We start from the raw sequence: 17,426 nt of genomic DNA, 5'->3' as shown, positions 1-17,426 counted from the left end.
CGAGAAGAAAATGAACAGGCATACCGAATGTTATGGGATTTTACAAGTTGACTGGTTTTCAATGAGCCACTTATCAAGAAGTAGTACAAAAGTTGTCCTTGGTGCCCCATCGAGATAAGAACAAGTTTTTAGGTGCTGAGGGTGCTTTCAAGCTCGTAGGTGAAGTGTGGGGCATGCCCTCTAACAAGGATACAATATCTGCTTATGATAAGAAGATAAACATTATATCCTTTAAACTACATCAAAAGATTAAGAAACCCCCAATGCGGCATCAAATGCCAACAATGGTCATTATAGACACCCTCCTCCCACTCAACCCAACACGGGAACTAGCGGTCCCTCTCTTGTCACGACCTTCTAGATGTCCTATCCATATTTTAAAATCCAGTACAAGTACCCTAGAATTAATGTCAATTATCACCTTCTATGCCTAACCTATTAGAACCCCTTCATGGCATTTGAAATCAAACCATTTTCTAGGATTGAAGCGAATGTTGTCGTAGAAAATCCCATGGGAGTAGCAGCTATTTTTTCCCATATGTTATCTGGAGTATCTTTTCTAGGTATGCCTAAATGGTTTCCCTATCCCAATGTAATTATTTTGCTCATAATTCCTTTACCAATGGTTCCAACTCAACTTCCAATGTCGTAAGTGATGTGAAGGATAAAACTGAGTCTATTAAGAAAAAATAAGTTACTCCCAAGGAAACTCAAAATCAACCCAAACATTGAAAAATATCACAGTAGCTCATGGAAATGGCAGAAAATCCATCACTGAGAAGAAGAGGTGAAAAAAAATGAAGGATAGTGATTCCAAAGATGAAAATGAAGTAGACTGCAATGAAGATGACTTTGAAGTTGTTATCTTTTGCTTCAAGGATGAATTTTAAAATTTCTTATAATAGAAAATATTAAATTTTTCTGCTAAAAAATAAGGGATGTTAGGAAAATTAAGTTGGAAATAAATTCACTTGTCCGTTGGCTGGATTCCTTGCATCAGGTCGCTACCAAATTGTTTGCTCGTTAAGCCTACCACTTGGCCAAGTTTGACCCAAAATTTGACCAACTATAACTTGATCATACAAACCTTGATTTGAGTGTCATTTGTACTATTCTAATCAGGACCACGAGCACTATGATCTGGTTTAAGTCTCACTTCCATCCAATGAATTTGATTTTTGAGCTATGTTCAAGGCCACTTGTACTTCTGGATCTTCTCGGATCATTCGCCCCACTGAGGAGTTTTTGGTCCTCCAAAAGCATGAACACATCCTTCACACTTCCTATGTTTTCATGAAGCCACACTTTCAACATCTACATTACATGAAAATATGGTACATTGTTTTACACTCACATACAACCACACATGACTCAAATAACCCTATATTTGGCAAGAGTTTATAACACACATTGTTGGTCAAGTTTACATTGTAATAGAAACTAATACCCCAGCTATCAATAAAATGCCAAAACATCATCGTTTCTTTAATAAGTGATAGAAAATACATCATCAATTTTACAATTATTTGCAACAAATGATTTACAAAATGAGGCCATGACAAGCTACTATACCTAGTAAAACCATCTCTTAATCAATAAAGTGGACCACCATGAGTGTGTTGGATTTGTTTGTTGAGATTCTTTGCCAACAATATTATTTATCAATTCTTTTCAGGCATGGAGCATCTGAAACATGGCTCTCTAGTGTCCAACCTCATTGTACTGACTATAATGATTATTTCTCCTCCAAAATTTATGGATTATCTTGGAATTCTTTTTCTGTTGCACCTCTGATACATGCACAAGGAACCCTCACTATCAATGTAATGTGATGAAGTGCTCTCATCGTCTACCATTGGTTGGTCACTGGTTGTCTTGGAGCATTCTCCAACCTCTTTTTTGACATATGAAACTCCTACATAACGAGGAAGTTCCTCCACTTTGATGGGATTCACAATGTGAGGTCATTAATGCCAATGACTTTTCCTTGATACCGCATTTTCTTCAACAATTTTGATCCAATTCATGTGGCATGTTTCTCAAAAGCAACAAAATCATCATCATAAAAAGTACACGAAATTAAAGAATCAGTTTTTACCTCAGGATTTTTATTATACAATTTTCCCAAGGCCTTCTCCGTGGCTTGTAACTGATGTTGCAACCTTTGTTTCTCCTTTTCTACTTCTTGGAGGAATTTCCTTAGTTCAACATTCTCCACCTGAATGCTTTGGTTGATTTCTTCAAGTTATTGGAGCCATGCCACATTTAGTTCCCTTTTCATCTTTGGCACAACATCTACTGAAATCTTTGTCTCATCGCCCAAATCAGAACCCCAGTCAATGGGTCCATCTAATGGAATCCTAAGAGTTTCAACCTTCATTTCATCCCAGGTCAATTTTTCCATTGCCTACAAATATCGCACCTGTGATATTCTCATCATCCTCTGATTCAGATTCTTGGTCTTGTTACATGGTTGCAATTGTCTTATGCTTCCCTTTCCTATCGTTCCTCTTAGGTATCAATTTTGGATGTAGTTTCCAACAATTCTCCTCATCATGCTCTTCTTTCTCATAATGAGTACAATAGTGCCTTGCTTCTCTTCTCTTGGTTGCTATTATCCTCTTCGGGTAGTCATCTTTCTCATGCTTCTCCATGCTTTCAAGATGTACAACCTTCACACTAGATTCATAAAGAGACTTAGGTTCAAATAAATATAGTGAATGATGCAAATAACTATGCAAAGATCTAATATATTTCATCAACGTCTCAAAAGTGTCTAGTGGAACATTCAATGCTAATGCTTGTTTTCTAAACTCCTCTATAAAATTATGAATAGTTTGACCTTTTCTTTGTTTCAAATGTTGTCATTCCATCATGGCCTTTTTTCTATAACACAATGGATAAAATTGTCTTCTTAAAGCATAAATAAACTCATATCAAGATGAACAAAGTGAAAGACTACTCTTACCACATTGCTTCAGTTTTCCTTCCCACTAGATGAGAGCAGTGCCACTCAATCGAAGGGATACTAGCTAGACCTTGGCTTGATTCTCTTTGATTTTTTGTATGCGAAAATATACTTCAACGTGTCTTATCCAGTTATCTAGCTTTTCTGCATTATATTCTCCACTAAATACAAGCAAATCAAACTTGACATCCAACTTGAAAAATGGCTTTTTAGATGCATTCCTCTAATTCCTGTTAGAATGATGAGAAGAGGAATAAGAAGAAATTTCATTGTAAGATGCAGAGGAAGGAGGTTCTTCTACATGACCTCCATGATTTACCGATGCATGGTCATCTGGATCTTTCTTCTCAAGCTTGTTTGTCTTCTCATGTTCTACAAATAGCTTGTCAACTTTCTCTCCCATGGTGAAGAAAGCCTTGGGATAATTTCTCTCTTCCTTTATTCGAGCTTCCTCATCTTCCATATTGTGTCTTTGTGGTGCATGCCTCACTTCTGGATCAAAGGATTTAAGATTTCCTTCACCTATTTCTAGCTTGTTCCTAGTTAGCATTCACTCATGCAACTCGCATCAAGAAAACCCGCTCTGATACAAAACTTCATCCAAGATATTTGACTTAAAGGATGCATTTTAAATTTCATATAACAAAGCATATTAACCAAGTAGCTTAAACCACATGAAAAGAATTGGTAAAACATAAGAAAACATGAGATAAAAGGCACAATGGTTTGATTACAGAGTTCACCCAATGTGGGCCACGTCTTCGGGCCCTACTCAACAATGGGGAGGCCTTATATTATTAAGCAGCATCAAAGTTACAAGAAACTTTAAAAATATGACCCTTATACCTCCAATTAGGATGATGGCATAAAATGGAGAGCTCAGCTAGAAAAGCATACTACACGGATGGATTCCTAGGATGAAAACCAACAAAATCGACTATAAACTTGACCAATTCTAACACTATCACCTCTAGCCCTTTAAGAGAATCTTTTCAGCATCTCCTTGATACCCTTGCTCAAGGTTCCACACCTAAGGGTCGCTCGTGGTTCCACAAGTCAACCTTCTACCTCTCCTCTAGTCTGTTAGGAAAATGAGAAGGTTTATATATAAAGTTGGGCGATAGACTTACCAAACCAGCATCATTGACCTATTGGTAGTCATTGGTAGATTTGGTGGGGCCGAGTAGGGTTCCAACCCCACCCACCCCATACATAGAGTATTCGTTTTAATGTAATGCATTGGTCGTTTAACTTTGAATTGACGATTATAACATATACTGCAACATGTTTTATTGGATAGATGGTTAATGCTAAATGGAGCTACCCAATGGGGGTCGACCCACATGGGCCGGTGGGATCAACACCCACCAACTTCCCAAATGAAAATGACCACCGAGGTTGGGAAGTTCCATCAGAGCTGGCCTACCCACCCATACCATGTTAATATTTACAATATAATATCATTGAGACTTGGGGGTGGCGAGGTTGGCAAACCACCACCCAAAATATTAATTTTTTTTTTGTTTTTTATAATCAACTAGTTCAATTTTTTCTACCAAAAAATAAGGGACATTAGGCAAAATAAGTAGGTGATAAACTTGCCCATCAAGTGGCCAGATTCTGTGTGCCAGGTTGCTGCTAAATTGTTGCCTCCTTAAGCCTACCACTTCGCCAAGTTTGACCCAAACTTTGACTAGCTATAACTTGAGCATACAAACTCAAATTTGAGTGTCATTCACACCCTTGGAGTCAAGATGACGAGTAATATGATCTAGTCCTAGTTTGACTTCCATCTAATGACTTTCATTTTTGAGTTATTTTCAAGGCCACTTGTACCTATAGATCCTCCAAGATCATTCCTCCCCACTACGAAGCTTTGGTCCTCCAAAAGCATGAACACATCCTCCATAATTCTTGTGTCTTTGTCAAGTCACACTTTCAACATAGATATAGATGGGGCAGGGAGGGGGTAGAAGAGAGAGAGAGAGAGAGAGAGAGAAGGGGAAGATATAGAGAGAGGGAAAGGAAGATGGAGAGGTATATGGATAGATAGATAGATATGGGGAAAGAGAGAGAGTGTGTGTGACTTATGTTTAGGGGCTTGAGATAGAGAGACAAATAAGGAGAGATTGAGGGAGGTATAAATATAGATGGCAAGGGGAGAGAGGAAAGAAGAGAAAGATATAGAAAGTTAGAGAGAAGCAAATAGAGTGAGATGGGGGAGAGAGGGAGGGGAAGAGAGAGAAGGATGGAGGGGTAGATAGACACAGAATGGAAGGTAGAGAGAGAGGGAAGAAGAAAGAGTCTCGCATAGACAAATACAAAGACAGAAGTTAAAACTAGAAAGTTCTGAATATTTTAGATTTTCACTAAAGTAGATGTATTAATTTCAATGTAGTTGTTGATTTCTAATGTTATTTGATCACATGCATTATATGCATTGATTTCAATGTAGATTTTGATTTATAATTCTATTTAATACCTTCCACTAGATGCATTAATTTCAATGTCGATGTTGATTTCTACTCCTATTTGATTGCTTGCACAGGATGCATTGATTTTAGTACAGATAATGATTTCTATTGCCATTTGATTGGTTGCACTAGATGCATTTATTTCGGTGCAGATGTCGATTTCTAATCATATTTAATACCTTACACTAGATGCATTGATTTCAACGTCGATGTTGATTTCTACTCATATTTGATTGCTTGCATTAAATGCATTGGTTTCAGTGTAGATATTGATTTCTACTCCTATTTGATTGTTTGCATAGAATGCATTGGTCTCAGTGTAGATATTAATTTCTAATCCTATTTAATTGATTGCACTAGATGCATTGATTTCAGTGTAGATGTCGATTTCTAATCATATTTAATACCTTACACTAGATGCATTGATTTCAATGTAGATGTTGATTTCTGCTCATATTTGATTGCTTGCATTAGATGCATTGGTTTCATTGTAGATATTGATTTCTAATCCTATTTTATTTCTTTCACTAAATGCATTGAGTATAGTATAGATGTTGATTTCTAATGCTATTTGATTGTTTGCACTATAAACATTGATTTTAGTGTAGATTTTGATTTCTGATTTGATGCAACAAGATGTATGATCTACATTAATTTCAAAGTAATTAGATTAATAATGTGCATTGATTTCAGTGTAAGCACATATCTACCTCCTCCATCCATATATCTATCTCCCAGTGTCTTTCGCTCTCTATCTCTTTACCCAAGCCCCTAAACATACACATTCTCTCTCTATATATCTATCTATCTCTCTCACCCTCCCTCCATTTCCCTTCCTTCTCTCTCTCTTCCCCTTCTCTCTCTCCATAAATATATCTCTTCCTCCCTCCCTCCCTTTGCCTCTCTCTTCTTCCCTCTCCTCCCCCATCTATATCTCTATCTCCCCTTGTCTCTCCTTCTCACCCCCAAAACACACACTCTCTCTCTCAACGTAAGCACATAAAAATTATTCAACCATAAATAGAATACTTGAATTTTCATCCTAAATAAAATGTTTCCTTACCCCAAATGTTTTCTTCTTCGAACTATAAACTATTTATAATTGGCTACATTCTTATTATTCCCATTTTCCATCATTCAACATTGTTAATTTCTTTGCATTCAAAAGCAATAATAGAAACTAACTACCATTGAAAATTATTTGGTGTTTAACACTCCATAAGTCACAATGATTGAATCTAGAGAAAACTACAATTAATATTGGATAGCAACAGAGACAAGGTATGTTGTTTACTACAGTAGCTGGAGTTAAATATTTGAATGGTCTATGATTCCAACTACTCTTTTCATATGATCGATATGAGAAAATGGAAAAACTAACAAGTGTGATACTAGGAATAATAGAAGAAAATAGTTTTAGATTGATTACAATGAAGATTGTTTGTAATTGACTATATTCTTAGTATTCACATTTTCTATCTATCAAATTTTTTACATTGACACTTTGCACTCATAATTTGTATTTCTTCATTTTCCATCATTCAAGTTACTAACAGTCTCTCTCATGTCAACAAACAGAGGTAACTAAGAAAATTTTAAATTAAATTGACCAAATTAATCTTATACATATTTAGCCTATTTAAAATGATTAAATAACTAGATGTTCAGCAAATTTTGTATGACCGCACATGACAGAAACCAGCCTAGATCCATCTTAACACTGGATCTATCAAGCGTCGAGAGGGATCAAATCTCTGGAGGTGCAAACCTTTCCTCAAGTTTTGAAGTAAAAAAATAGTTTTGCACCTTGAGAGATTTGATCCCTTTGATAGATCCAGTGTTAAGATGGATCTAGATTGTTTATAGTTCAAAAACTTGAAAATTTAATTTATAAAAAAAATAATTGTAGTAGTATTATAATAATTTTATAATAAAATAATGGCATTTGATAAGAGTGTTATTATCACTGGAACAAACAAACTTAAAACAATGTTTAATAAATTCTCAATCTTCACATCTAATGGTAGTGGAAAAAGACTTCAAAATTTAATTTGTAAAAATAAATAGAATTCATACTAATATAATAATAATTTTATAATAAAATAATGGCATTTGGTAAGAGTGTTATTATAACCTGAACAAGCAAACTTAAAAAAATGTTTAATAAATTCTTAATCTTCACATCTAATAGCAGTGGAAAAATACTTCAAAATTTAATGTATAAAAATAAATTGAAATCATACTAATATTATAATAATTTTATAATGGAATAATGACATTTGATAAGAGTGTTATTTTAATATTATAATGGAATAATGGAATAATGACATTTGATAAGAATGTTATTTTAATATTATAATAATTTTATAATAGAATAATGATATTTGATAAGAGTGTTATTTTAGTATTATAATAGTTTTATAATAGAATAATGACATTTGATAAGAATGTTATTTTAGTGATTCAATCTCCATCCATAATTGTAGTTGAAAATTACTTTAAATTTTAATTTATAAAAATAAATTTAAATAATACTAATATTAAATAATTGTCTAATAAAATAATAATATTTAATACAAAAGTATTTATGGAAAAGTATTTCAAAATTTAATTTATAAAAATAAGATTTAATCCTATTAATATTATAATAATTTTATAATAAAATAACCACATTTAAATAATTTTATAATAAAATAACAACATTTGAGAAGAGTCTAGTGCTAGAAAATTTCAAGACAATGTCCAATAACTTTTGGATCTCCACATCTAATTATATAGATAAAAATAAAGATAAAATTTAATTTATAAAAATAAATTTAAATCATATTAATATTAAATAGTTTTGTAATAGAGTGTTGACATTTGATAAGAGTCCTACTATGCCAGATGAGCTAAAACAATGACGAATAAACTCACAATCTCTACACGCCATTCTAATTGAAAAAGCTTCAAAACCTGATCTATAAAAATAAATTTAACTTATATTAATATGATAATAGTATAATTACATAAATTCACAATCTCTACACGCCGTTCTATTTGAAAAAACTTCAAAATCTAATTTATAGAAATAAATTTAACTTATATTAATATCATAATAGTATAAGTACATTCGATAAGAGTATTATTGTAGTGAAACCAGCTTGAAAAAGTGTCCAATCAATTCTCAATTTCCACGCCTATTAGTTCATAGAATCTTCATACGTTTTACTGCGGCATGCGAAAGCAATCCCCTTAAGACTTCTTTAGTTTTTCTATGAAGAGATAGAAATTGCGGATCATATAGTCTTTCCTCAGAAACTCATTGTGGTATGATGGACAACCAGATTAGAAAGAAGAATCTTCATTTTCTGCTGTTTCCATGGCTGGCGCAGGGACACATTAATCCCTTTCTACAGCTCTCGAAGGCTCTTGCAATCCGCGGCCACACAGTCTCCTTTCTCTCTACTCCCATTAACATCTCCAGAATCAGACCTTCCCTGCAACTTCAGGAGTGGCCGGGCCGGATCGATCTGCTGGAACTGCCATTACCGCCCACGGAAGGCCTGACTCCGGGGGCCGAATGCACGGCAGACATCCCCATAGAAATGGCGTTTGCGCTCCAGAAAGCCATAGACGGCCTGGAGAAGCCGTTCGGAAGTCTCCTCAGGCAACTCTCGCCCGACTACGTTGTTCATGACTTCGCGCAGTATTGGGCACAGAACGTCGCTGTTGCGATGCGCGTACCGTCCGTCTATTTCACGGTGTATTCGCCGGCGATCTGCGGTCATTCCCTCCTCCCTCCCAGGTTATTGAACAAGGAAATAACCGCCGAAGAGGTGGCCGCTCCGCCTCCCGGATTTCCGTGTTCGGCGATATCGTTCAGGCTATACGAAGCGCGGGATCTGTTAGGTATGTACGTAGGATTACCCGGTACTGTTACTGCGCCCTATCGTCTGGCTAAATGTGTGCAAGGATGCGTGGCCGTGGCCGTAAAATCCTGCTTTGAGGAGGACGATAAGTATATTCGTTATTTCCAGGGGCCTATCGGGGTTCCCGTGCTCTCTGTGGGCCCACTCATGCCCGTATCTAAGCCCGGCCCTGACGACCGCGAGGGCTCCGACCTGCTGGATTGGCTGGACCGGCAGAGGCCATCATCTGTGGTGTTTGTGTCGTTTGGCAGCGAGACGTTTTTGTCGAGAGAACAAGCCCACGAACTGGTACTGGGTTTGGAGGCGAGCGGGCTCCCGTTCCTCTGCTCGCTGCCTGTTCCTCACTTCTTGGACAACGCCCGGGAATATGCCCTGGAGCTCCTTCCCGAAGGTTTTGAGACTCGAACACAGGACCAGGGTCTGGTAGTCTGGGTTTGGGTGCCGCAGGTTCGGATCGTCTCTCACCCGTCGGTGGGTGCGTATCTCAGCCACGGTGGGTGGAGCTCTGCCATGGAGGCGCTGACTTTCGGAGTGCCTCTCGTACTCTTGCCAGTAAAACTTGATCAGAGCTTGAATGCCCAGCAAATAGCGTCCGAACTGAAGTTGGGGATCGAGGTTGAGCGGGGAGACGACGGCTCTTTTCTCAGCGAAAACATAGCTGCAGCACTGCGAATGGTAATGGCGGGAGAGGAGGGGAAGAAGTTGAGGTCAAAAGTGGCCGAGGCCCGTGATATTATAGTCGCCAGTAGTGGACGGCAGCAGGATTACATCCATGAGTTCATCAAACAGCTTGAACAGATAGCAGTAGCGTACACGCAGATATGAAAAAGGGACTTCCGATCGGTGACGGCGATTTTAAAGACTGATTTGATTCAAGTTAAATTGGTTTGATTTTTCCAGTTATTTTATTTTATTTTAGCTTTGTTATTATAATAATTTAACCATGTAAGTGAGTGTATTTAATTTTGTAGATAAATCTGCTTATTTCTGAAATAAGATTTGTGGTTGTTTATTTTAGTCCAGGGTTTTCAAAAGTTTAATCTAATTATAGAAATAGATATTTCTTTAGAGTATTTTAAAATATAATTTTTTAATAAGGAGATTTAAAATAGTTATGTATTTTTTTGGGGTTTTAAGTAAATTAAATTGATTGATTTTAATATTTTTTATAAGGTAAGAATTTTGGTGATAAATGGAAAATGAATTTCATTGATTAAAAATTTTGTTATATGTTTTCTCAAATGTATATATGATATATTTTAATTGTGAAATGAATTATAGAAACCAAAAAATAGATTAGCCATAAAATTATAATATAAGCAAGAGTAAAGTGGGGTTAATTTGCTTTAATAATAATGATAATGATTTTTTTAAAGCTTGATAATGTAATGTTTATCCTGAAGTGTTTTTATGTCAACAGCTTAATTTATATAACTACTTTAATTTTAAATTCAAAATTAATTATAACAAAAGACATCTGACTTATTAAATTTTCACACATTAATTTATTTTATAATTATACATCTCAATATATATAGTTATATTCTATTTCTCTGTTTTAAATTAATGAAATTTTTAATAATAACTTTCATGAATATAGATATTCATGATTGTGTTTTCACATTTACTTCATATCAGTATAGATTTATACTACATAACTATAATGGGATGGATTATACGTTTTGTTGGCCGTTCCTGTTTATTAAATATTTGTTAAAGACTTATCAAATCTATGTGAAAATTCTGAAATGGTAATTTGATTATTCATCTTGAAGATGGAAGCACTGTTGTTCAGAAAAGGACACAGGGTTCTACTACTCTAGCTACTGCCAATGCAACTTTTGTACGTGGTGTCATAATAATTGTAGGTGGTGTCATAATAATTGTTTGTGTGGTTCTTGTTGTTATTGTAGGAGTTTTTATCATGAATATGTGGGGAGTGGTTTTTATGATGTGATATGCATAATGGGAAATATGTGTTGGGGAGGTTGGAAGAATGGGTGTGTTCAAACTAGATCTATAGGGTTGAACCTCACATTTATTAGTTGTAATAATATCTTTCTTTTCCAAAAAATTTCTCAAAATTAAATCTAACTAATCTAAATCACTACTCAACTTGTCCATATTTTTTCTATTTTTCTCGAAAATGCTACTAAAAAAGACTTAGAAACATTGTTGGAACATGCATGTGAATTTTCCTCAAAAATAAACATGAACATTGAACAAATATTTCTATATACTAACTATAATTGACAACAAAGTTTCAATGAAGTTTTCAAGTCCAGTGTAAATTGATAGCCATTGCACAGTTCCTTGTTATTGTAGTCCTTCTAGAGAGGTATTAAAAACATTTTTTGCATTCATTTATTTTAAGATAGATACCCAACCCAAATTTCCTATTCCTAATCATTCACATCTAGAAATGTTCTACAATATAAATTGCAAAATTCCATAGAAGAAAATTATAGTTTTATAAGACAATAGTAAAGTTATAGAAGCTATATGATTTTGCATTCATTTATTTTAAGATAGATACCCAAACCCAAGACCCTATTCCTAATTGTGCACATCTAGAAATGTTTTACAATGTAAATTGCAAAATCCCGTAGAAGAAAATTACACTTTTATAAGAAAATAGTAAATTTATAGAAGCTATATGATTTCTACCCATTGAAACAAATACAACAATGTGCTATTCAAATGAATAAACTCAAATGAATAGTTAGAATGCATGACTCAACAAGTGATGTACTTACTCGAAAGAATACATAGTAGATGTTACCAACAACTCAAATGTAGTTGAAACCTAGAGCCATTGATACAAGAATATTTATGCATAAATAAATTACCTCAAGTAATATACTAAAAAATATATAAGCTTCACACGAATTACGTTGATCTTCATGTAGCCACAAGAAACATAGCTCACCCAAGCTCTTTTTCATTGTACTAAAAAAATTGAGTCCCACTTGCTCTACTCCTCATTAGCCTGTCAAACCCATTTTAATCTAACTAAAAGAATTATGAATCAAAGTGCAAGGATAAATCCATATTGCACAATGTGTCCAAGTGATGGCCAATGGTCATTTAATTTTCCCTTTTATTACTTGAAAAAGGTTAAGAAAGAAAGAGAGATTCAATTTATTTATCTATGGATATGATATAAACTTGGGGGATAACAATGGAACTTAGAATCCTATCAACAATTGAACAATTGGAAAGAGTACAAGAAACATTAGATAAATATATGAAGAATATGGAGGAAGAAAGAATAATTGAGTACTACAAGGTTTAAATAATTATCTCGATTTTTTTTTATTTTCACAATTCCAAACAAGAGAATTTTCGAAACAGTGACACTACTGGGGAGGGCAGGGTGAATCAATAGTCTTAACAATTACACAACCTTAAAACTCTTTCTCCAATATATTAAACAATTCATAACATAACATATAAGCAATAGATCTTAAAATACAACAACAAGAATCATCACATGAGAGCCATAACATAAGAAGTAAATATGCACAATGAAACACAAATCATCACATCACATAGTAACATAGGATATCTGGTGGAAAACACCCTCAAGGTAAAAAACTGCCCTTGTTGTTATTGCACTCCTCAATATATTTTATTATGTGTCAAACAAATCAATACATAGAGTATACAAATCAAATCATCTTGATTTCATGACTCTATGGACTACCATCAACTGGAAGCCTCCATGACCAATGAGCCTCATCAAACATCCATTAGACTATGAAGAAATTTGTTCTCAATACTTATTTTGTTGGAGCCCCCACGTCACTCCTCTAAGTGGTTCACATTTCATGAATTTTGAAACGTTCCCAGAGCTGCTCAACATGAACATCAAAACAAAAATATATTCATAGCACGTAATCAACACTCTCAATACAAGACAAACACTTTATCCTCAAACAAGCATCAATCATTGAATCAACCTCAACTCTGCAAATACATTAGCTGCAAATCAACTCAATACACATCCCTCTCTCACATTATCAACTCACATTGCCTGAAAACATTAGCTGCAAATGATCTTGATGCAAAATCTCAAACATGCAATATAACCTAGACATATAAAACATGAAACACTACTACAACCAAAAGTTTCAATCCTTTGGGATTGCAAACACAAACAAGTCAATCATATAACCAAGGAGCTATGCTCTCCTCATCTCATCTTTCATTAAGCTCTAAAACTCTACAACAGTAACATGCTCTAAACTTTTCTCAGCCATCAAGCATTTATCAACACATTATGGCTTAGATTTATCTCTGCTACTGTTGCTGCATATTTTGTCATTACTAGAAAATTGTACTATGTCGCTCAATCACCAACGTTGGCCTCTCCATGCGTCTTCTTATACTCTGAACATTACCATTTTCATCTAAATATTCTTCTATTGTATAATTTCTATTTCTTGGATCTACACAAACCTCTGCTCTCCAATATGTGCACTATGTCACACACCCAAAAAAGTGATAGAGTTTCTCATATATTTAAAGAATTTTCTCTATCTTCTCTAGTACTCACTTAATCAATGTGTTCACACCTTAAACACTTATTTTTGTTTTTTATTAAGTGAATAAAAACTTCATTACAAAAACACAAGCAATTACCTTAGTGTCAATCACATAGAATTACTAAGATGCGCAAGGAATCCATAGGTATTTCCAATTCAATCCATAGCCACATGCACATAACTTCCTGATTAGCGATGTAGCCGCAAGCACAGGCTTTGTCTCCATGTGGTTTGAGCCCTTCAATCGTGTGCACGAGCGTGCATGGGTGTGATTGGGGCAGAGGGTGGTGATAACCAAAAAACTCCAGCTCAGACCTACCTCCAACTTCTTGCTTACCTTCTCCTACATCTATAGAATTTGTGACAAGTCACATGAATAACTATGCAACCTTTGTTCACCTCGACAAGCAATCCTCAACTATTCTTCTTTAGCACTTCATAACATGCACTTAAACACCTTGTTTGGCAACACCATTTGCAACTCAACTTCAAATATGAGTAGTGGAAAACATGACAACTTTGAAACACTAATCCAATCACCTTGAACTCACCAACATGGATGTGTACATTGATCCAATCACTTGCGAATAACCAACATGAGCCTTTACACTGATACAATCACCTAAAACGCACAAACATGAGCCTATCTCTACAATAATCAAGAGCAAGAGGCCTAGATGGCCAAAATTCGGCAAGTAACATGGGAGCCTAGACCACCAAAAATCTGCATCATGAGAGCCACCATAAAGGGGTTGACATCAATGCCAATCACTGCATCACAACATCAATGCCGAAAATATCCCCCTTTAGCTTCAATGGAAACTCCAGCTAAACCATCCAAAAAACCTCTGAAGAACTGAACATAATTGAACTCCTTATTTTATCCCCCTTTGACATCAATGGAAAAGGAAAAATTCATGCTATCAACACTTTACTAAACAACCAAGGGCTACATAGTTGATCCAAGAAACAAACACTTTTACTCCTCTATGAGTACATGACAAAAACTAGCAGCAATAACTCACTCTCTCCTAAAGCAACAGCAACAATCTTGCCTTATTAGCAACAAATGGATGCACCCTAGCAGCGACAAACTCAATTAACAACTTCATGTCTATCAATATCACTCTATAATCAAAACAATAACAACATATGATTGTCATTCTTTCCTAATATCTATTAGCAACAACATCATCATCAACCATTATGCTTCAACCAAAACATTGTATCAACAAATACATAGCAACGATCACGATCATAACATCCCTCCTCACGAAACAACAACATATCATAAAACATCAGGAGTAATATGGTGTGGGCATCAACACTTTCTCTATGTCTCTATTAAGTTAGCAATCATGTCATCATCATGTCTTTTCTCACTGAATATACTCCTCTTGATAATGTACAAGGGGATGCAAATGTCTCATCTAGGCTATTCAGCAAAGTACTTTTGCAACAATCATTCCTCCATGCCACATGCAAGAGACTACTCTAAGGGAACTAAGGACTATGACACAAAAATACATGCAAAGAAAGTACAAGGTTATACAGGCCCATTGCATGAATACAAAAATGATAAAATGTGACTGTAAAATACCTCCTCGAAGCTAAAAAATGACTCATCACTTATACATGAACATCACTCATATGACTCCACCAATGACCCAAATGTGATACATGATATTACATGGCTACATAATGATTCTGAAAGGCCATACATGGTTGCAAGACATAGCATATACCAACTAAAACAAGGTTGAAACGATACTCAAATCTCTCTTTCTTAGGAGAATCTTGACTCATGACCACACATACCAATAATGCCAATAAAGAAATCCCAATTGCATGCCCTACTCTCATTTCTCCTCCTTTTAAAGCTTGATTTCTCGAGAAAAACCATGGGAAATTACATTGGGTGGAAAATTACCTGAGGTCAAAACCATGTGCTTTGTGCCTCTTATTCCATAATTTATTTATTTATATTTATATTTTATTCTGCCCAACTGGGGTCAATTCATTGGGGATATCACACAGTCAAGGGAGATTGACTTAGACTATTGTAATACAAGTGAAAATGTAGTTGACATCTTTACCAAGCCTCTTTGAAAAATGGACTCTGAAATATGTACACAACAATGAGGCATTGTGGAAAATCCATTTCTCCATTAAGAGGGACGTTACAATAATGTAGGAATAGAGCATTCTAGAATTGTGAGTTGTTTGGTTGATGAGTTGTACTGGTAGATTGTTGATCTCTTTTACTTCATAATTAATACTATAAGTTAGTTTCTTTATTGTGTATTTAGTTTTAATATATTAAATCTAATTTCATAGGATCTACAAAGTCCAAAATTTATCTAAAAGTATCTATATATATAATATTGATAAAACATTTAAATAATAAAATAAAATTTCACATATTATAAAACTATGTGATTTATTCTGTTTTCTCCTTCTATTAATCTTATAAAGAAGTTTATTATACATTTAAATAATAAAATAAATTTTCACATGTTATAAAACTATGTGATTTATTCTATTTTCTCCTTCTATTAATCTTATAAAGAAGTTTAATCTTCGTTAACAAAACATACCCGTTTCCAAATCTTATCTTCATTGTTTTGACGGTTAGTTGAGACACACAAACTTTACCTAAAAATCATGCCGTCCAAAAGGTCTTCTTCATTCTTTTGACTCTTAGTTGAGACACAGAGTATAATATATATATAAAGAAAATCAACACAAAAATTTATTTTATGGTTTTATTAAAATCATCATGGTGCGATATTATATAAAGAAAATCGACACAAAAATTTATTTTATTGTTTTCTTAAAAAAAAATTAAATCATCATGGTCCGAGTTGGTTCAAAAATCTTTAATGAATAAGTAGCGATCAAATCCCATTCTTCTTTACCTTCTGATGTGATGTTGATTTAACTTCAACTTTCGGATTTACGAATAAATATTAGTCACAAATCAAACATCCATTACGTCACTAATCACGATAGGACCTTTTAGTTTCTCAGATAAAATTGATCACTGTGATTAATTTAATATCACGATATCACTATGAACCGATGCTTTAAACATGCCAAATATCATCTTTATAATAATTTAGTGTGCTCAGCTATCCTAAATAGTATCTCTTAGAACGACATTGTTCGTTGTAATCATTACCAAAAAGCGAGGGTACATTATCAAATATTCAAAGCTGCAATACAAAGTGGGTTTTAAGTAAGTTGAATCTTAATTTTATATAATTTATAATATTTTTGGCTTAAATAAGCGAGACTGGTTTATTATTAATAATTAAATAATATTTTAAATAAATAACATTAAATACAATTTAATAAAATTTATAGTATTATTTTTTTTATTTAAAAAATAATTTTTTTTATAAACATAGATAGTTTTTTTTGTAAATTTATTTATTTTTATTTTTAAAATTATGGTAATATTTAATGTTGAATTTATTTATTATTAATAAAATTTTACAATTTATCTATGTTGTTAATAATAAAA

At 34.2% G+C, this 17,426-nt stretch overlaps 1 protein-coding gene across 1 annotated transcript; it reads left to right on the top strand.

The window, feature by feature from the left end:
* Window positions 1–8,575: 8,575 nt before the first annotated feature.
* On the top strand, window positions 8,576–10,365 carry LOC149244146 (putative UDP-rhamnose:rhamnosyltransferase 1). The gene has a single exon (XM_089367932.1). It carries the CDS (start codon window positions 8,754–8,756, stop codon window positions 10,176–10,178), a length of 1,425 nt encoding a protein of 474 aa, XP_089224058.1. The 5' UTR covers window positions 8,576–8,753; the 3' UTR covers window positions 10,179–10,365.
* Window positions 10,366–17,426: the final 7,061 nt, after the last annotated feature.

This window comes from Pinus tabuliformis, chromosome 8 (assembly GCF_031772625.1).
Source record: "Pinus tabuliformis cultivar Carrire ecotype Pingquan chromosome 8, CPIR1, whole genome shotgun sequence".
Taxonomy (NCBI): domain Eukaryota; kingdom Viridiplantae; phylum Streptophyta; class Pinopsida; order Pinales; family Pinaceae; genus Pinus; species Pinus tabuliformis.
This window is presented reverse-complemented; position numbering and strand designations above follow the sequence as displayed.

Coding starts and splice junctions, on each gene's coding strand:
- LOC149244146 (XM_089367932.1), top strand. CDS start 8,754: ATGATGGACAACCAGATTAGAAAGAAGAATCTTCATTTTCTGCTGTTT.